General features: G+C 46.9%; 1 protein-coding gene across 21 annotated transcripts in view; it reads left to right on the top strand.

Moving 5' to 3' along the window:
• CEP164 (centrosomal protein 164) overlaps positions 1 to 20,535 on the top strand; it is a 94,507-nt gene that overhangs the window by 15,462 nt on the left and 58,510 nt on the right. For 14 of the 21 annotated variants that reach the window (XM_030794774.1, XM_030794771.1, XM_030794780.1 and 11 more), the window contains 3 exons: positions 402 to 504; positions 5,992 to 6,103; positions 14,617 to 14,815. In XM_030794774.1, coding sequence (XP_030650634.1) covers positions 423 to 504; positions 5,992 to 6,103; positions 14,617 to 14,815 — 393 coding nt within the window. In that variant the 5' untranslated portion in view covers positions 402 to 422. Of the gene's footprint in view, positions 1 to 401; positions 505 to 1,464; positions 1,487 to 4,468; positions 4,488 to 5,991; positions 6,104 to 14,585; positions 14,816 to 20,535 lie in introns of those variants that run through there. The other 7 variants (XM_030794782.1, XM_030794787.1, XM_030794781.1 and 4 more) reach the window with 4 other exon arrangements.

Below are 20,535 nucleotides of genomic sequence, written 5' to 3'. Positions count from 1 at the left end.
TGGGGGTGTGCCACGGAGATGTGCTGGTGTATGGGGGTTTGTGTGCTGCTGGTTATTTTGGTGTCACTAGGATTTTCTGCTGGGTGGTTCTGTATTATAATTGTTTCTTCTATCGTGGGGGCAGGGTACAAAGTCAAACTCTTGACAGAGCCAGGCTTGAAGATGTTTTGTGGTTCACCAAGTGTTCATCAAGCCTTTGGGAGACCTTTCACAGGCGCAGAGCCTGTGAGCCTTGAGTTGTTGGTTTCACCCTCCACTATACCTGGAGCCTGGGAAGGCCCTGGCCAAATTGCTCTGCAGGGTCTGGTTTGACCTAGATGCTCCATGACCCAGTGCCAACTTTTCCCCTGTTAAGCTTGGTCACTGAGTTTTCTCTTTTGGTGGGGATCTCTGGGATCTAGGTGTTTGAGCCCAGATGAGTCATGGCTGGACAACCCCTCCGCATAGGAGATCAGCTGGTTCTGGAAGAAGATTATGATGAGACCTACATTCCTAGTGAGCAAGGTAACAAGTCTGTGAAGAGGCCTGTGGTGTATTGTGTTTGTTTTTTGAGGACAGAGATTATGTCTGGTTTATTTTTGTTCTTTCAATGCAAAGTATGGTACATGTACAGAGTTGCTTAGTATATTTGGGTTAGATCAGATGTGAGCCTACCTTGGCCTCTTGCCTGTTTTTTTTTTTTTTTTTAAGTTTCTTTCTGTTTCCCAGGCTGCAGTGCAGTGGCATGATCTCAGCTCACTGCAACCTCTGCCTCCCAGGTTCAAGTGATTCTCCCACTTCAGCCTCCCCAGAAGCTGGAACTATAGGCATGCACCACCACACCTAGCTAATTTTAGTACTTTTAGTAGAGATGGGTTTCACCATGTTGGACAAGCTGGTCTCGAACTCCTGACCTCAAGCAATTTGCCTGCATCCGCCTCCCAAAGTGCTGGGATTACAGGCGTGAGCCACTTTGCCTGGCAACTTGCCTGTTTTTGTAAATAAACCTTCATTGGAAAACAGCCACACTGGTTTATGTATTGTGTGTGGCTGCTTTTATGCTACAGCTGCAGAGATATGTGGCTGTAAGAGAGGTATATGACCCACAAAGGGTAAAATAGTTACTATCCGGATGTTTACAGAAAAAGTTTGCTGTCTCTGGGTTAGAGCAATGATTAGATTTAAATGGAAACATAGTAGGGGATATCTAAATACAGTGTGTTCTGAGACCAGGGGAAACCCAATTTCCTAAGCACAAACTTAGAGCAGTGTTTTTTTAAACAACAATAACATTATTAATAACAATAACAACATAACTTATTATGTGCCAGTGTCTGTTTTAAGCACTTTACATGTGTTACCTTATTACCTTTTCCTTTTTTTTTTTTTTTTTTTGAGACACAGTCTCACTCTGTCACCCAGGCTAGAGTGCAGTCGTATGATCTTGGCTCACTGCAACCTCTCCCGGATTCAAGCGAATCTCGTGCCTCAGCCTCCTGAACTACAGGTGCCTGCCACCACACCTGGGGAACTAATTTTGGTATTTTTAGTAGAGAAGGGGTTTTGCCATGTTGCCAGGCTGGTCTCAAACTGACCTCAAGTGATCTTCCCACCTCCATCTCCCAGAGTGCTGGGATTACAGGTGGGAGACACCATACCTGGTCCATGTATTACCTTTTCAACCCTCACTGCAACTCCGTGAGTTAGGTACTATTATTATCCCCCTTTTACAGATGAGGAAACCAAGGCACAGAAAGATTAACTTCCTGTGGATATACAGTTCTATTCTAAGTGGTGTTGCTAGAATCCACCTCCAGGTATTCAAACTCTAGGGTCTGCACTTTGTTTTTTGTTTTTTTTGTTTGTTTGTTTGTTTTTGAGATGGAGTTTCACTCTGTTGCCCAGGCTGGAGGGCAGTGGCGGGATCTCTGCTCACTGCAACCTCCACCTCCGAGGTTCAAGTGAATCTCCTGCCTTAGCCTCCCTAGTAGCTGGGACTACAGATGCGTGCCACTATGCCTGGGTAATTTTTTTGTATTTTTAGTAGAGACGGGGTTTTGCCATGTTGGCCAGGCTGGTCTCAAACTGACAAGTGATCTCCCTGTCTTGGCCTCCCAGAGGATTGTGATTACAGGCATGAGCCACTTGTGGCTGGCCATAGGGCCTGCACTTTGAAGCACTATGCAATTATTTGGAGTGAAAGTTTCTTTGAAATTCTGACGAGTTATCATCTAGGCATACAAAGTTTGCTTATAGTTCAGGTGGTTCATGGATCTGAGAGCAGGGTTCACAATTCTTGCATCTCTAGGAATACATGGATCTCATGTTAAATGCTGGACTTTGCTTATAGCATAGGGCGTTTTTTTGTTTTCCGTATTTTTGTTTTTAGAGACAGTCTTACTCTGTCACCCAGGCTGGTATGCAGTGGCTCTATCATAGCTCACTGCAGCCTTGAACTCGTGGGCTCAGGTGATCCTCCCATGTAGTTAGAACTACAGGTGCATGCCATGGGTCTGGCTAATTAAAATAAATTTTTTTTGTAGGGATAGGATCTCACCGTGTTGCTCAGGCTAGTCTTGAACTCCTGGGTTCAAGTGATCCTCCTGCCTGGGCTTCCCAAAGTGCAGGGATTATAGACATAAGCCACTACGACTGGCCTCTTTTTTTCTTTCCTACTTTCTCTTTAGAGACAGAGTCTCGCTTTGTCGCCCAGGCTGGAGTGCAGTGGCGTGAGCTCGACTCACTGCAACCTCCAGGTTCAAGTGATTCTTCTGTCTCAGACTCCCGAGTAGCTGGGACTACAGGTTCACGCCACCACACCCAGCTAATTTTTGTATTTTTAGCAGAGACAAGGTTTCACCATATTGGTCAGGCTGGTCTTGGACTCTTGACTTCAGGTGCTCCACCCGCCTCGGCCTCCCAAAGTGCTGGGATTACAGGTGTGAGTCACTGCACCTGGCCATGAATGGCCTATTTCTTAAATTTGTATACATTTGGTTACTGTTGTAAATGGAGTCAAAGGTTTTTCTAAGGATGTTTATAAAAACTTTCTTTGGCCCAGTCCAGGTGTAGGCATTCTAACTTCAAGCCATCATTTTGTCTTCTTGGGCTATCTCAGTAGCTTCCTAATTAGCCTTACTGTTTATAAAGCAGATCATGTCAGGGCTGTGCTTTTAGTCTCTGGCCACCGCCCCCCTCCCGGTATACTCAACATAACACCCTTGATGGGATTGCAGGGCTCTGTGACCTGACTCTCTCTACCAGTCACATTGGCCTTTTTTTTGTTGTTTGTTTTTTGAGACCGAGTTTCACTCTGTCACTCACACTGAAGTGCAGTGGTGTGAACTTGGCTTACTGAAGCCTTGACCCCCTGGGCTCAAGTGATTCTCCCACCTCAGCCTCCCAAGTAGCTGGGACCACAAGTGCATACCATCAGGCCCGGCTAATTTTTGTATTTTGTTGATAGAGATGGGGTCTTGCCGTGTTGCCCAGGCTGGTCTTGAACTCCTGGGCTCAAGCAATCCACCCACCTCAGTCTCCCAACCTGCTGGGATTACAGGTGTGCATCACCATACCTGGCTATACTGGCTTTCTGACAGTCCCCAGAGCTACTGGTTGTCACAGATCCTTTGCACCTGTGCTTCTTCTGCCTGAATGCTCTTTCTCCAGTGCTCTGCATGGCTGGCTCCTTTCGCTTGTGCAGGTTTCAGTTAACTGTCAACATTGCTGACAGGCATTCCTTGGCCATAATAATAATAATAATAATAATTATTATTATTATTTTGAGATGGAGTTTCACTCTTGTTGCCCAGGCTGCAGTGCAACAGCTCAGTTCCTTGACCATCATTTCTAAAGGAATGCTCTTCCACCCTGATGTTCTCTAGCTCCTACCTCATTTACTTCCTTCATTGCATTTATCAGAAGCTTTAATTTTTTGTATATTTATCTGTTTACTTCATTGCTGGCTGTCTCTTTTACTAGAATGTAAGCTCCATAATGGCAGTGACTAGTTTTTTTCTTATTCATGGCTCATAGTGACTGGTACATAGGAGGCACTCAAAAATGTTCGTAAAAAATGAATAAATTAGTCTCTGGCCAATCAAGTTCCAGGCAGTCCTTTGAAAAAATATTTTTTCTTTCCTAGTTCCCAGGTATGTCAACCTCCAAATTTTCCACTGAGATGGCTCATTGGTGATGCCCTCTGGCCTGGGCTATTACCAGCTTAAGCATTGATGTCATTTGAATATTTAATCATTTCTGGGGGTTCTGGTGACATGTTCCAATGGTTATCTCATTTATCTTTTTTCCTATACATGAGATAGCTCTTTTTTTTTTTTTTTGGACAGGATTTCACTCTTGTCGCCCAGGCTGGAGTGCAATGGTGGGATCTCAGCTCACTGCAACCACTGCTTCCTGTCTCAAGCGATTCTCCTGCCTCAGCCTCCTAAGTAGCTGGGACTATAGGCACATGCCACCATGCCCAGCTACTTTTTGTATTTTTTATATAGGTGAGGTTTCTCCATGTTGCCCAAGCTGGTCTCAAAATCCTGAGCTCAAGTGATCTGCCCGCCTTGGCCTCCCAAAGTGCTGGGATTACAGGCATGAACCACCATGCCTGGCTGAGATAGCTCTTAAGTCAGTATATGTATCTCCACTGTCCTTCAGTTCTGTGGCAAAAGAGCTTTTCGAAATTCTTCATTTCCAGAGCACAACAAAATTTTTGTTTGTTTGTTTGAGATGAAGTCTTGCTTTGTCCCCCAGGCTGGAGTGTAGCCTTGACCTTCTCAGGCTCATTGCTGGCTGTCTCTTCTACTAGAATGTAAGCTCCCACCTCAGCTTCCTGGGTAGCTGCATCTATAGGCCCATGCCACCATGCCCAGCTAATTTTCATATATTTTGTAGAGACGGGTTCTCACCATGTTGCCCAGGCTGGTCTTGATCTCCTGGACTCAGGCGATCCTCCCACCTTGGCTTCCCAAAGTGCTGGGATTACAGGCATGTGCCACTGCACCCAGCCAGAACAAAAGTATTAGGGTCCATAATATATTGTAAAGTTGAAAAAGAGGCAACTCCCTTCATGGAAGGGAGGGTTCAGTGAGTAGGGGTTCAGCCTGCTTGAGTATCATCCACTTTCTCAGCTCAGATAGTTCCCTGCCCCTAGGTAGAATCAATCACTGCCTTCTCTCTGCTCCCATAGCATACAGGACATGTCTTCATTACAGCACGTGTCACCTGGGTTGTACTCTAATTGTGTGTTTGTAATGTCCTCAAGGAGCTTAGTCACTTGTAGTTGTTCAGTACATGCTTGTTGATTGAATGATGAGTGCTTTTGTACCAAGCTTTTGCAAATCTTGGGAGAGCTTACTACCTTCTGGTAAGGCTGTGCTCATCCTGGATGGTTCTGGCTATGGTTTTGGGGTTCTTCCCTCTGAGGCCCCTGCTGGAATGAAATCTTGGTTTTATTTTATTTTTTGCCTTTTTTTTTTTTTTTTTGAGACAAAGTCTTGCTCTCATTGCCCAGGCTGGAATGCAATGGCGTGATCTCGGCTCACTGCAACCTCTTCCTCCCGGGTTCAAGCAATTCTCCTGCCTCAGCCTCCCGAGTAGCTGGGATTACAGATGTGCACCACCACACTGGGCTAATTTTTGTATTTTTAGTAGAGATGGGGTTTCACCATGTCGGCCAGGCTGGTTTCGAACTCCTGACCTCATGATCTACCCGCCTTGGCCTCCCAAAGTGCTGAGATTACAGGCATGAGCCACCGCACCTGGCCTATTTTTTGCGTTTTTAATGCCTGGCTTCAGATTATATCATTGTGTGGAGATAGCATGCTTGGATTCAGGTGTACTATTTGTAAATTGTAAGGAAACAGTTATATATGTTTATTGTTTATAATTTAAAGAAATACGATTTTCTCATTGATGGAGAGAAAAGACAAAGTAGAAAAAGGATTGTGAGTTTTTTTCTTCTTTTCATCTCTCTTACTTTCCCACCTCTGCCTCTCCTTGCAGAACTTCTTGAATTTGCCCGGGAGATTGGTATTGATCCCATCAAGGAACCAGAACTGATGTGGCTGGCGCGCGAGGGCATCATGGCCCCACTGCCTGGAGAGTGGAGACCATGGTAAGTCAGCAGCGGGTGCGGCCCACTGACTTGGCCTAGCAGAGGCAGAGGGAAGCTGATACTGGAGATCAGTTTGAACTGGCCAGCTTTTCCAAGCCTATCCTGTACAGTCAGGGACAGTACTGTGCCACCCCTCTGCTATGCTGCCTGCTATTTCAGGCTTCAGTGTAGGCTGACTGGACGGTCCCTAGGATGGGGTTCAATGCGTATATCCAAGGCCACAGGAGCTACTGCCCTGGGTCCAGTCCTCTAGCACCAGCATCTGTTTAGGATGTGCTGAGGGGCTGTTGTTACTCCTTGCAGACTGATATTGTAAGTGACAACTTTACCTCCATAGCATGTCTAAGATGGATACTGGTCTTGCCAGGCACAGTGGCCCATGCCTGTAATCCCAGCACTTTGGGAGGCCGAGGTGGGTGGATTGCTTGAGGTCAGGAATTTGAGACCAGCCTGGCCAAGGTGGTGAAACCCCATCTCTACTAAAAATACAAAAAATTAGCTGGGTGTGGTAGTGCACACCGTAGTCCTAGCCTACTCAGGAGGCTGAGGCAGGAGAATAACTTGAACCTGGGAGGCGGAGGTTGCAGTGAGCCGAGATTGTGGCACAGCACTCTAGCATGGGCGACAGAGCGAGACTCCATCTCAAAAAAAACCCAAAATAAATAAATAAAACTACTACTTAAAAAGATAAAATAAAATGGATGTTGATGTTAAAGAGGTTTGCAGTGAGGCCATGCAGACCAGCAAAGGGTTTCTGTGTCCCTTGGGAACACTTGGCTCTGCCATATCTGAATTGATGTAACCTATTCATGAATAGGTTCACATTCATGGATTCATTGATATTTTCAATTTTGGCTAGAGCTCTTTGGGTTGGAAGGAGCAGTGATTCACTCAGGTTGTCTCAGGGAAACAGAGGTTTATGGAGAGGAAAGACAGAGTGGCCAAGGTTGGGGAGCTAGAAGGAGCCATGCCACTGCTGCTGTCTCCCTCCTTCTCCTAAGGACTGCAGTGCTCCCTGCTCATGGTGACACTGTTCTCCGTGTCTACCCTGTCCTCCTGTCTTGCATTGCTCTTCCTAATCACATGCATAGAGCTCTCTCCAGCTTGTCTCCCTAAAGTGAGTGCCATAAATTTACTTCCTGCCTTAGACTGGGATTTCCCTATGCTTATCCCAAACTGGTCCTCGGGTATCCTAGGGGTCCCCTCTTCTGCTGGTTTTGTGCAATTTTCTAGACAAGGCTTAATCATCCTGTTCTTGTTCATACCATTCACTGTGTTGGCCATAGCTCAAAGTGATTACAGTTGTCGCCTTACTGTTAGCTGAAGAATCACAGTCCTTCTAGCTTTTCCTCACATGGCAGGCTTCTTGTTTTCTTGATCTTTTTTTTTTTTTTTTGAGATGGAGTCTCGCTCTTGTTGCCCAGGCTGGAGTGCAATGGCACGATCTCGGCTCACTGCAACCTCCACCTCCTGGGTTCAAGCGATTCTCCTGCCTCAGCCTCCCGAGTAGCTGGGATTACAGGCATGCACCACCATGCCTGGCTGATTTTGTATTTTTAGTAGACGGCGTTTCGCCGTGTTGGCCGGGCTGGCCTCAAACTCCTGACCTCAGGTTGTCCACCTGCCTCGGCCTCCCAAAGTTCTAGGATTACAGGCGTGAGCCACTGAGCCCAGCCTGTTCTCTTGATCTTTTTAGCTGCCTTTCCTTTAACCTTCTCCCACCTCTATTGAAGTAAATTTGTCAGGACTTTACACAATGTTCGAGGTGCTGAGGGCTTCTGGTCATGTTTGTAGGATAAGTTTATAGGAGTGGATTCTGTTTCCAGTACCTAGCTTGATGGATGGAAGGAAACTATCATTGGTTATGGGCCAACTGCATACCAGCTTTTATGCCAGCTGCCTTTATATACCTGCTAGTGGTGGCTAACACCCTTTTTTATCCTGTAAGGAGAGTGTGAATTATTTTTCACTTTTTTTTTTTTTTGGAGATGGAGTCTTGCTCTGTCGCCCAGGCTGGAGTGCAGTGGCGCAATCTCGGCTCGCTGCAACCTCGGCTCACTGCAACCTCTGCCTCAGCCTCCTGAGTAGCTGGGATTACATGTGTGTGCCACCACTGCGGGCTAATTTTTGTGTTTTTGGTAGGGACATGTATTTCACCATGTTGATCAGGCTGGTCTTGAACTCCTGATCTCATGATCTGACTGCCTTGGCCTCCCAAAGTGCTGGGATTACGGGCGTGAGCCACCGTGCCCGGCCTATTTTTCACTTTTTAAAATAAGTTGGCCAGGCGTGGTGGCTCACACCTGTAATCCCAGCACTTTGGGAGGCCAAGTTTGGAGGATTGCTTGAGCTCAGGAGTTTGAGATCAGTCTGGGCAATGTGGCGAAACTCTGTCTCTATAGAAAATTCAAAAATTAGCTGGGGGTGGTGACATGCACCTTTAGTCCCATCTACTTCTGAAGCTGAGTTAGGAGGATCACTTTAGTCTGGGAGGTTGAGGCTGCAGTGAGCCGAGATTGCATCACTGCACTTCAGCCTGGGGGACAGAGAGAACCTGTCTCAAAAACAAATAAAATGAGTCATTAAAATGTAGGTATATATACCTTTTACCCTTCTTCTTCTTTACCCATCTTTTACCCTTCTTCTTTTCCTAAGGGTAATTACTATTAATTGGTAAATTCTCTCTAGACTCTTTTTTTTTTTTTAATTTTAATTTTTTTTTATTATTATACTTTAGGTTTTAGGGTACATGTGCACAATGTGCAGGTTTGTTACATATGTATCCATGTGCCATGTTGTTTTGCTGCACCCATCTCTAGACTCTTTTAATACACATGTATGCACCCCCTCCCCAACAATGGTTTGGTTTTAAACATAAGCACTTTATTATATACACTGTTCTTCTATGTCCGTTTGTGTAGGCTTACTCATTCTTGCATCAGCTGCATACTTTCCCGTGTAGAGATGTACCACGATTTTCAAAAACCTTGATTTATTTGACTAGTCTTATATTGAAGGACATTTAGATATTTTCCTAATTGGCCATGAAGTGAGGGCTGTTTCTGGATCCTCTGCTCTCTTCCATTGAGCTCTTTGTCTGTCTTTACACCAGTACCATTCTGTCTTGATTACTATAGTTTTATAATAAATCTTGAAATCATTTAAAGGTAAATCCTCCTTTACCTTTAAATGATTGTTCTCCATTTTCAAAGTCATATTCTAGGTCTTTTGCATTTCTATATGAATTTTAGAATAGCTTGTCAGTTTCCAAGGCTGGGCACGGTGGCTCATGCCTGTAATCCCAGCACTTCGGGAGGCCGAGGCGGGTGGATCACTTGAGGTCAGGAGTTCGAGACCAGCCTGACCAACATGGATAAACCCCATCTCTAATAAAAATGCAAAATTAGCCAGGCGTGGTGGCACATGCCTGTAATCCCAGCTACTTGGGAGGCTGAGGCAGGAGAATCGCTTGAACACGGGAGGTGGAGGTTGCAGTGAGCCGAGATCGTGCCATTGCACTCCAGCCTGGGCAGCAAGAGCGAAACTCCGTCTCAAAAAAAAAAAAAAAAAGAATAGCTTGTCAGTGTCCTATTAGGATTTTTATTGTGCTTGAGTTGACTCTGTAAATCAATTTGGGGAAAATTGACATCTTAAACAATACTTTTAACCCATGAACATGGTCTGTTTCCATTTGCAGTATTTAGTTTTTTTTAAATGTCTGTAGGACATATTTACCCTGTAGAAAAATGTAATCTGCAAATAAGGACAATTTTTTATTCCATTTTCATTACTAAAGTTGGTTTTTTTTTTTTGTTTTTTTAAATTTATTTATTTATTTATTTTTTTGTTGTTTTTGAGATAGTCTTGCTCTGTCGCCCAGGCTGGAGTACAGTGGTATGATCATGACTCACTGCACCCCCTACCTCCGGGGTTCAAGCGATTCTCCCACCTCAGCTTCCCGAGTAGCTGGGACTACAGGTGTATGTCACTATGCCTGGCTAATTTTTGTATTTTTTTTGTAGAGATGGGGTTATGCCATGTTGCTCAGGGTGGTCTTGAACTCCTAAGCTCAAGCAATTTGCCTGTCTCGGTCTCCTAGAGTGTTGGGGTTACAGGCATGAGCCACAGCACCCAGCCTAGAAATATTATCAATTAAAAAATTGTCAATAAAAAAAAATAGTCAATCCAAGGGCAAAAAATAACGGATCATTTTAAATTGCATTTTCCAAGTTGTTTGTAGAGTTGAATTGGCTATCTGTTGATCTTTTGTGATTTACCTGTTTATATCTCTTGCCTTTTTGTCTAGTAGACTGCTTATCTTTTATTTTTGTTAAGGTGGCAGAACTCTTTGATTATTCTGGGTATTCTGGGTAATAGTAGTGGTATCTTACCACTATTTCTACTATTTTATCACAGTCACGTCTTTTAATTTGGTTTATGCTTTCTTTTGTCATACTGAAGTCAATAAATTTGTATGTTTTTTTCTTAATTGTGGTAAAATATATATAACATGAAATTTACCATTTTAAGCATTTTTGAGTGGACAATTCAGCAGCATTAAGTACATTCACAATGTTGCATGGCTGTCACTACCATCCATCTCCAGAATGTTTTCATCCCCAAACTGAAACTCTATGGCCGTTAAATATTAATTCCCCATTTTCCCCTCTCCTTAATCTCTGGCAGTCACCATTCAGCTTTCCGGCTCTATGAATTTGCCTATTCTAGGTACTTCATATAAGTGGAATTATGCAATATTTGTCCTTTTGTGTCCGACTTCTTTCACTTAGCATAATATCCTCAAGGTGCATCTATGTTGTAGCATGCGTGAGAACTCTTTCTTAAGGCTGAATAATATTCCATTGCATGTATATACAACATTCTGTTTATCAATTTTTTCTTTTTTGAGACAGAGTCTTGCTCTGTCACCCAGGCTGGAGTGCAGTGGTGTGATCTTGGCTCACTGCAACCTCTGCTTCCTGGGTTCAAGCGATTCTCCTGCCTGTACCTCCCGAGTAGCTGGGATTACAGGCACGTGCCACCATGCCCAGGTAATTTTTGTATTTGTAGTAGAGATGGGGTTTCACCATGTTGGCCAGGCTGGTCTTGAACTCCCGACCTCTGCCTCCCAAAGTATTGGGATTACAGGCATGAGCCACTGTGCCCAGCCGTGTTTATCAATTTATCTGTCAATGGACATTTGGTCTTCTTTCTGTCTTTTGGCTATTGTGAATAATGCTGCTGTGATTACTGGTGTACAAATAGCTGTTTGGATCCCTGCTTTCAATTCATTTGGGTATATACCCAGAAATGGAATTGCTGGCTCACATGGTAATTCTATTTTAAATTAAATTAAATTAATTTTTTTCTTAGAGATAGGGTATTGCTCTGTCACCCAGGCTGTGCAATGGTGTAATCATAGCTCACTGCAGCCTCGAACAGCTGGGCTCAAGGGATCCTCCTGCCTCAGCTTCCTAAGTGGCTGGGACTACAGGTGTGCACCATGGTGCCCAGCTATTTTAAAATTACTTAATCTATTGTAAAATCTATTTTATATTTAAGTTAAATTTTATCTTATATTAAATTTGATTTAATTTTTTTGAGGAACCCCCATGCTATTTACCAAAGTGGCAGCACCATTTTACATTCCTACCGGCAGTGTACAAGTGTTCCTCTGTCTACCAGGCTCAAGGTCAATGACACAATCTCGGCTCACTGCAACCTTCACCTCCTGGGTTCAAGTGATTCTCCTGCCTTAGCCTCCCAAATAGGTAGGATTATAGGCACACGCCACCATGCCCAGCTAATTTTTTTTTTTTTTTTGAGATGGAGTCTTTGCTCTGTCACCCAGGCTGGAGTGCACTGGTGCGACCTTGGCTCACTGCAACCTCCACCCTCCCAGTTCAGATGATTCTCCTGCCTCAGCCTTCCGAGTAGCTGGGATTACAGGCACGCGCCACCATGCCTGGCTAATTTTTGTATTTTTAGTAGAGACGGGGTTTCGCCATGTTGGTCAGGCTGGTCTCGAACTCCTGACCTCGTGATCTGCCCGCCTTGGCCTCCCAAAGTGCTGGGATTACAGGTGTGAGCCACTATGCCCGGCCAATTTTTGTATTTTTTACTGGAGATGGGATTTCACCATGTTGATCAGGCTGGTCTTGAACTCCTGACCTCGTGATCTGCCCGCCTTGGCCTCCCGAAGTGCTGGGATTACAGGCCTGAGCCACCGTGCCCAGCGAAGACCCTGTCTTTTTTTTTTTTTTTTTTCAGCATCTCTTACGTTAATAATTTATTTATTTATTTTGATTTTTTTTTTTGCACATAAAACAATAAACATTTTCTAAAAGTACATACAAACAAAAAGATGCATATCAAACATATTAGGAAGGTTGCACATGGGAAGACAGGGAATAGAAATGGGGGGTGGGAATTAAAGAAAATAAATGAGAGAGGGACTTTGTATGGATCAATGATAATAACTCAATCCTCTATTTGACAAAGGAGAAGGAAGAGGAAGAAAAAGAAAGTGGGATAAAGGATCAGAAAGGGAGGAAAATAGAAAAAATTAGAGTATGACTCCAGGGTAGACCTGTTTTGTTGTCGCTTGGTTGGTTGGTTGGTTTCTCAGTTGTATTTTTTCATATGTTTCGCCATGTTGGCCAGGCTGGTCTCAAATTCCTAGCCTCAAGTGATCAACCCGCCTTGGCCTCCCAGAGTACTGGGACTACAGGCGTGAGCCACCAAGTCCAGCCCCCACATTGCTTCTGGCCTCTGTGGTAGACCTCCCAGACGGGGCGGCCGGGCAGAGGCGCTCCCCACATCCCAGACAGGGCGGCCAGGCAGAGGCGCTCCTCACTTCCTAGACGGGGTGGCGGCCGGGCAGAGGGGCTCCTCACTTCCCGGACGGGGCGGCCGGGCAGAGGCGCTCCTCACATCTCAGACGATGGGTGGCCAGGCAGAGGCACTCCTCAATTCCCAGACGGGGCGGCCGCGCAGAGGCGCTCCTCACTTCCCAGACGGGGCGGCCGGGCAGAGGCGCTCCTCACTTCCCAGACAGGGCGGCCGGGCAGAGGCGCTCCTCACTTCCCAGACGGGGCGGCCGGGCAGAGACGTTCCTCACTTCCTAGACGGGGTGGCGGCTGGGCAGAGGCGCTCCTCACCTCCCAGACGGGGCGGCCGGGCAGAGGATCTCCTCATAACCCAGACGATGGGCGGCCAGGCAGAGACGCTCGCCACCTCCCAGATGGGGCGGCGGCCGGGCAGAGGCTGCAATCCCAGCACCCTGGGAGGCCAAGGCAGGCGGCTGGGAGGCGGAGGCTGCAGCCAGCCAAGACCACGCCACTGCACTCCAGCCCGGGCAACACCGAGCACCGAGTGAGCGAGCCTCCGTCTGCAGTCCCAGCATCTTGGGAGGCCGAGGCGGGCAGAGCACTCGAGGTCAGGAGCTGGAGACCAGCCTGGCCGACATGGTGAAACCGCGCCTCCAGCCAAAGGAGAAAAACCAGGGAGGGGTGGTGGCGCGCGCCGGCAATCCCAGGCAGCCCGCAGGCCAGGGCAGGAGAATCACGGGAGCTGGACGCAGGGAGTCTGCAGCGAGCCGAGTGTACTCCAGCCTGGGCCACAGAGGGAAGAAAAGAAAGAAGAAAGCAAGGAGGATGGATGGATGGAAGGAAGGAAGGAGGGAGGGAGGGAGGGAAGGAAGGAAGGAAAGCAGGCAGGCAGGCAGGCAGGCAGGCAGGCTTTTTTGTTTGTTTTTTTGAGACATTTTTGCTCTTATTGCCCAGGCTGGAATGCAATGGCACATTCTCGGCTCACTGCAACCTCCGCCTCCCAGGTTCAAGCGATTCTCCTACCTCAGCCTCCCGAGTAGCTGGGATTACAGGCATGCGCCACCACCCCGGCTAATTTTGTATTTTTAGTAGAGACAGCGTTTCTCCATGTTGGTCAGGCTGGTCTTGAACTCCCGACCTCAGGTGATCCGCCCGCCTTGGCCTCCCAAAGTGCTGGGATTACAGGCGTGAGCCACCGCTCCCAGCAGGATTATTACTTCTTATGAGTTTAGAGTCTTCTGTAAAACCGGAGCTCTCACAATGCATTGTTCTTCCTTAGATTGTTTATTAAAATATTAAGATTTATCCTAGCACTTACGTTCAACATGCCGTAGTTTTTATACTTCTCCATCTAAATAAAACCAAGTTTGTTCCTACACTAGTCCAGCATGCATTCTGAAGAAGTCCAGTGATTATACATCACCATCTAGAGATTAGGTATCCCAATCCTTTCTTCCTATATCTAAGCTAACTCCTCCTTAGCCAAATGGTACCCTTTGATTTTGTGTTAATCCTTTCCTTCCCTCCGCTCTTAACCCCTCTCATTCCGTCTTCTCCCTCCCTTTTCCACCCCCCCCTTCCTCCTCTTTCACCTCCTCTCCCTTTTTCTTTTTTTCCCCTCTTTTTCTTTTTCTTCTTTTGTATCTGAGCAGGAACTAACTTCTGAACTCTGCCCATCCCCAGCCAGGACATCACAGGTGACATTTACTATTTCAACTTCACCAACGGGCAGTCTACGTGGGACCATCCATGTGATGAACACTATCGGAACTTGGTGATCCAAGAGCGGGCAAAGCTGTCAACTTCTGGGGCCATTAAGAAGAAGAAAAAAAAAAAGGAAAAGAAAGACAAGAAGGACAGAGAGACCCCCAAGAGTTCCCTGGTGAGTCAGTGGATGCCTCCTCCCAGAGAGGCCAGGGCTGAAATCTGGAGGGATGTTGGGAACCTCTAGGTGTCTGCGGCTGGGAGGTTGAAGACAACAGTCAGAATATGGTAAATTCTTGATAGTATATCATCTAAACTTTGCCTGTCTTCTAGTCGATTTTCCTTTCCGCTTCTGGAATTCTGGAAGTTGTTGCCATGTCTACACATTTCCTTTCTCCCCACTTGGGAAGTGCATGTTACCTAACAGGATTGATGAGAGACAGTGCTCTTCTGAGAATGGTTTTTTGCAGTAGTAGTAGCAGTAATGGCATCTGCTGCTCTGGAGAGTGGGAACTGAAAGCAGTTGGCAGAGGCCAGTGAACTGAGTGAAGTGTCCTTTCTCTTTATTCAGAGTCAGGCCTCCCTAGTGTGGGTTCCTTATTTGTCTTAAAGTGGTGTGAATTCCTAGATGTCAGATGTAGCCATAATTTAGTTGTCAAAACACCAGTGCCTTCAAGATTTGAAAGAAAAGCCTTGGGCTTTATCTACTCATCTAGATTGTTGCCAGTGTCCTCAGTGAGTGGTGGGTAACTGAAGTTTAATTGCAATGTGATTTCCTTGTTGTTGTTTTTTTGAGACGGAGTCTCACTCTGTCACCCAGGCTGGAGTACAGTGGCGTGATCTCAGCTCACTGCAACCTCTGCCTTTCAGGCTCAAGCAATTCTCCTGCCTCAGCCTCCTGAGTAGTTGGGATTACAGGCATCTGCCACCACACCTGGCTAATTTTTGTATTTTTAGTAGAGTTGGGGTTTCACCATGTTGGCCAGGCTGGTCTCAAACTCCTGACCTCAAGTGATCCACCCGCCTCAGCCTCCCAAAGTGCTGGGATTACTGGTGTGGGCCACCATGCCCAGCCTGATTTCCTTGGTTATAAGTAGCTTTTGTATTTGAGTTCAAGGTGTTCATATTAATTATTGTTTTATTTGTCCTTTTAGTACATCTGAACCTAGGAGGTGGAGTTATTGCCCACATGATTTAGGTGGAGCAACTAAGACCTGGAGCCATACAAAGTGAGGCCCAGGCTCTCCCAGAACTGTGTGGTGGTCCCGTTCCCCAGGCCTGGGGCAGGTGGGGCATGCTGAAGAGAGGGAGGGACATAGGAACTCAGCTCAGCCAGTGGGGAGCACTGGGAACATCGTTTCAACCCTCTTCAGTGGTCCAGTTGTTTTGCTCTTTTGTTTATAGTTTTTGTTTCCCTCCAGAGCCTTGTGCTTCCTGTTGTCCAAGCTCCACAGACGCTTCTTTTTTCCCTCCCCTCCCTGACATATTATTCATGGTTCTGAGAAACATGGTAACAAGCCCATTCCTCCAGATGGAGAAAAGAGGGCAGATAATTTCCAGCTAGGCTGGATTTTCCAATGTAATGTGTTTGAATGGCAAAAGGTGGCCACGGGGCTTTTCACGGACTCAGGATTATTTGAAATGGTAGTCAGACATGTGGGCAGGCTGTGGCTTGACGAAAGGCAGGAGACAGAATGAAGTGAGGGTTCTGGGGTGGAGAGCTGGGTAAAGGACCGAGATGTAGATGTGTGATTGGATTCTTAGAGCCCTCTGTTAAAAAAGTTCCTTCCGTGGTTTCAGGAAATGAAGAAAATGGGACAGCCCCGGGCTGTCAGTCTGGTTCTTAGGGCTCAGGACAGGTGCCTCAAACTTGAGTTTGTCCAGGGGACAGCTCTGAGCCAGGCGGGCAGCCTGGATGCAAGTGGTTTGGACTCTCTGGAGGTGTGCAGTCACAGTCAGGTGGGGTTCAGTGTGAATGTTTGTAGAGGGGTGGTTGATTTTTTAGAAGTTTTTCTAGCCCAGAGGGTCTGTGACTATGTGGAGGTCTCTCAAGCAATACCAACTGGTTCCTTTGGTATACAATGCTAGACTGAGTTTTCAAGTCTCGGGTCATTTGTTATGCTTCTCTTCTCTCCCTGTTAAAAAGTTTCTGGGTGTCCTTAATAAGGTTGGTGGACTTTTCTTCTTCTTCTTCTTCTTCTTTTTTTTTGAGACAGCATCTTGCTTTGTTGCCCAGGCTGGAGTGCAGTGGCATGATCTTGGATCACTGCAACCTCCGCCCCTGGGTTCAAGCAATTCTCGTGCCACAGCCTCCCGAGGAGCAGGGACTACAGGCGCCCACCACTGTGCCCGGCTAATTTTTTGTATTTTTAGTAGAGATGGGGTTTCACCATGATGGCCAGGCTGGTCTTGAACTCCTGACCTCAAGTGATCCGTCCGCCGCAGCCTCCTAAAGTGCTGGGATTACAGGCATGAGCCACCACACACGGCCCAAGGTTGGTACATTTTATAAAACTAATCAATCCCAGAATCTGAGAGCTGGATAGTACCTTAGGGATAATCTGGTTGGCGATTTTCAGACTTTAGTTTGTAGTAGAGCCCTGTCTTCAAGTCAGTTCCTCTATAGAGGTTCAGCTTATAAAAAAAGAAATGGAGCTTCTTTGGTTGAACTTGGCAGTGTGAGTCTTTGTGACACCTTTTCTCTGTCACATGCACAATATAGTACCCCAAGGTACTGAACTTCCCAGGTTCCGTGGAGCAAGGTTTGCAAACCATTGATCTAGTGGAGCCTCCTCTTTGTAGATAAGGAAACTGGAGCCTAGAAAACAACATATTTTCAGCCCAAGGGAGTTTTTATCTTTTCTTCCCTCTTCAGTTTGTGTTTTACTTTATTTTTTATTTAAAAAATTTTTTTATTATTATTTTTTGCTATTGATTTTATTTATTTATTTTTTATTATACTTTAAGTTTTAGGGTTTAAATAGAGGGTGGATTTCTGCTGAGGGCTTGCCAAGGGCTGAGGTAGCAAGTGTAAATCAGAAGTGCTTTGTCTTCGTTTTCTCTGCATGTTTATATACCCATCTAGGAAACGCAGCCTGAGGAGGGAATTCTGCCTCCTTCATCCTTTCTCTGCAGCCTCTCCCCTCCGTCAGCACCTGGGCTTGCTGATCTGGACCTAGATCAAGAGATTCAGGCTAGAAGTGAGGGATCCTATAACAAAGGAAAGAGCCCAGGCATGCTGGGCGACACTCCCTGGCATTTCATGGGTGCCCTTCCCAGAAAGCTGCAGCCACTCTCCAAAGGCCAACCTTCCCAAATCCAGCAGGTCTTTGCTGACATGGAGGAAATCTTAGGCAGGGCCCCAGCCCAATGCAGAAGAGAATTAGATGATCAGCAGGGTCTGGAGAAACTCCAGAAGGCGACAGAAAAAATCTGCCTGGGGTTTTCAGACCCTGAAACAGAAGAGCTGGAAATGAGAAGCAGACAGCAGAAACTGGGCACTCCAGTCCCTCAGAACACTGGGCTTCTCCAAAATGTGCAGGATGTGGTAGAAAGCAGGAGCCAGGCACCTGTCCACTCAAAGCTTTCTGAAGCCATCAAAGGCCTGCCGCTGACAGGGGAGCAGCACAGCCACAGCTTAGTCAAATTGAGCTCCACTGGCCCTGGAGGGGACAAGGGCCAAAGCCCCATTCCCACGTCATCCCCTGAGGAGGAGCCCTCCCTGTCTTCTTGTTCTTCCGGCCACATGTTGCCTGCTAGGAAGAGCAAGTTGTTGTTAGATAGCAGCCCTACTGAAGACTTGAGCTGGCAGGGAGTTCCTGGGGAAGGTGGGAGCATAGGCAGCGGGAGGAGGAAGAGAGAACCTCCTGGACTGTGGATGGAACAGGTCTCCAAGCTTGTCAATAAGGATATCCCAGGAAGCTGCAAGGAAACGGGGCCCAGTGACCTTGAGGCTCTAGGGGCCTCAGCTGAAGATCTACCTCAGGGGCTCTTGCTAATACCACCTGAAACCCTGGCATCAGAACCAGCTCAGAATCCCCTTTCAGGGAGGGCCCCTGAGGAGCCTCCTGCCAGTGAGAAGAGACAGGCCCTAGGGTCTGCAGAGCTCCCTTATAAAGATCAGAAGCCTAGCATGTCTGGGTCTGACTTGGAGAGCAGCAGCAGTAGCAGCAGCAGCAGCAACCTGGCCTCACACCTGGGCTCTCCCTTCCTGGATGAGGTGAACAACTTCCCTTGGAACCTGCAGAGCTCACGGGGATCTGAGGAGGGTGTGGCTCAGTCAGACTCGGGTCTCAGAGATCAACACTTCAGCCCCTTCCTAGTTCCTCACATGTCCCACATGCAGAGCCTTGACGAGGAGCAGTCGGAAAGTGAAGACTACTCCGAGGACCAGAGGTTCTACCAGCACATCCTGCAGATGGTCAAGATCTCCAGGTGGCCGGAGGGCCTGGGGCTGCCTGAGAGCATGCAGGACATGCCGTGCAGATACAGCACCAGCACAGTCTGTTGCATGGCAGCTGAGTCTTCTAGGATGTCTAGTGAGGGTGAGCACGAGGCCATCAGAGTTACGGAGAGGGACTCGAGGTTTCTGTCATGGGAGCCAGAGCTGCTGGAACATCCTCAGGAGGTGGCCCTTGCCCCTGCTGGGCAAGAGGCCTCTCAGCAAGGCCATTTCCAGCCAAGCAGCAGCACCCTCAGGCAGGAGCTAGTCCAGGAGAGCTCCAGCGGAGGGCTTGCTACAGAGCCAGGCAAGATGCAGCATCTCAGCCAGGTAGGCGTCTTAGTGAGCATGGCCTAAAGGCCTAAACTTGGCAGGGAGGGAGCAGGTGGAGTTGATGTCTTACCACAGCCATCAGGACTGCATTTCTGTTACCCACCCTACCTTCGTAACTATTGGCCCTTTAACTACCCAAATGGCCATTTTATGGGATGACACATATTTGAAGTTTCTTCTACCCCATCACCTGCAAGATAGGGCTGAGGGTATCTGTGATTTCCCTTCCCTGGCTGTAATTGTAATTCATGGGTGGTTCATGTGCTTTGAACATGATCCGTTTTGAGGGTGAGCAGAACGTCGGTAATCCTGGCATTCGTGCAGGATATAAACACCTTCCTGGGATTTGGGAAGTTTTTCCTATCAGCTGATTCTAGAGAGAGGTCCTTCCTATTTGGAAATAGGCAGCCTACCCCAAAGCTCTGAACTTTATTTCTTCTCGAAATCAGGCAGAACTAGAAAGTTAATATTATTTTTTATTTTTATTTTATTTTTTAGACAGGGTTTTGTTCTGTTGCCCAGGCTGGAGTGCAGTGGATCTTGGCTCACTGCAATCTGCGCCTCTATCGCTTGAATCCCAGGTTCAAGTGATTTTCATGCCTCAGCCTCTCAAATAGCTGGGATTACAAGTGCTCACCACCACTCCCAGCCAATTTCTTTGTGTTTTTAGTAGAAATGGAGTTTTGCCATGTTGGCCAGGCTGGTCTCGAACTCCTGGTCTCAAGCGATCTGCCTGCTTCAGTCTCCCGCCTTGGCCTCCCCAAGTGCTGGGATTATAGACATGAGCCACTGCACCTGATTAGAGAGTTAATATATATATATATATTTTTTGACAGTCTTGCTCTGTTGCCCAGGCTGGAGTGCAGTGGTGCCATCTCGGGTCATGGCAACCTCCACCTCCTGGGTTCAAGCTATTCTTGTGCCTCAGCCTCCTGAGTAGCTGGGACTACAGGTGTGTGCCAACACGCCTGGCTAATTTTTGTATTTTTAGTAGAGACGGAGTTTTGTCATGTTGGCCAGGCTGGTCTCAAACTCCTGACCTCAAGTGATCTGCCTGCTTCAGTCTCCCAAAGTGCTGGGATTACAGGTGTGAACTGTCGTGCCTGGCCTGAGAGCTAATATTC

The sequence above is a fragment of the Nomascus leucogenys genome, chromosome 15 (assembly GCF_006542625.1).
Source record: "Nomascus leucogenys isolate Asia chromosome 15, Asia_NLE_v1, whole genome shotgun sequence".
In the NCBI taxonomy this organism is placed as follows: domain Eukaryota; kingdom Metazoa; phylum Chordata; class Mammalia; order Primates; family Hylobatidae; genus Nomascus; species Nomascus leucogenys.
Note: the sequence above shows the minus strand (reverse complement) of the source record. Positions and strands in the feature narration are given on the sequence as shown.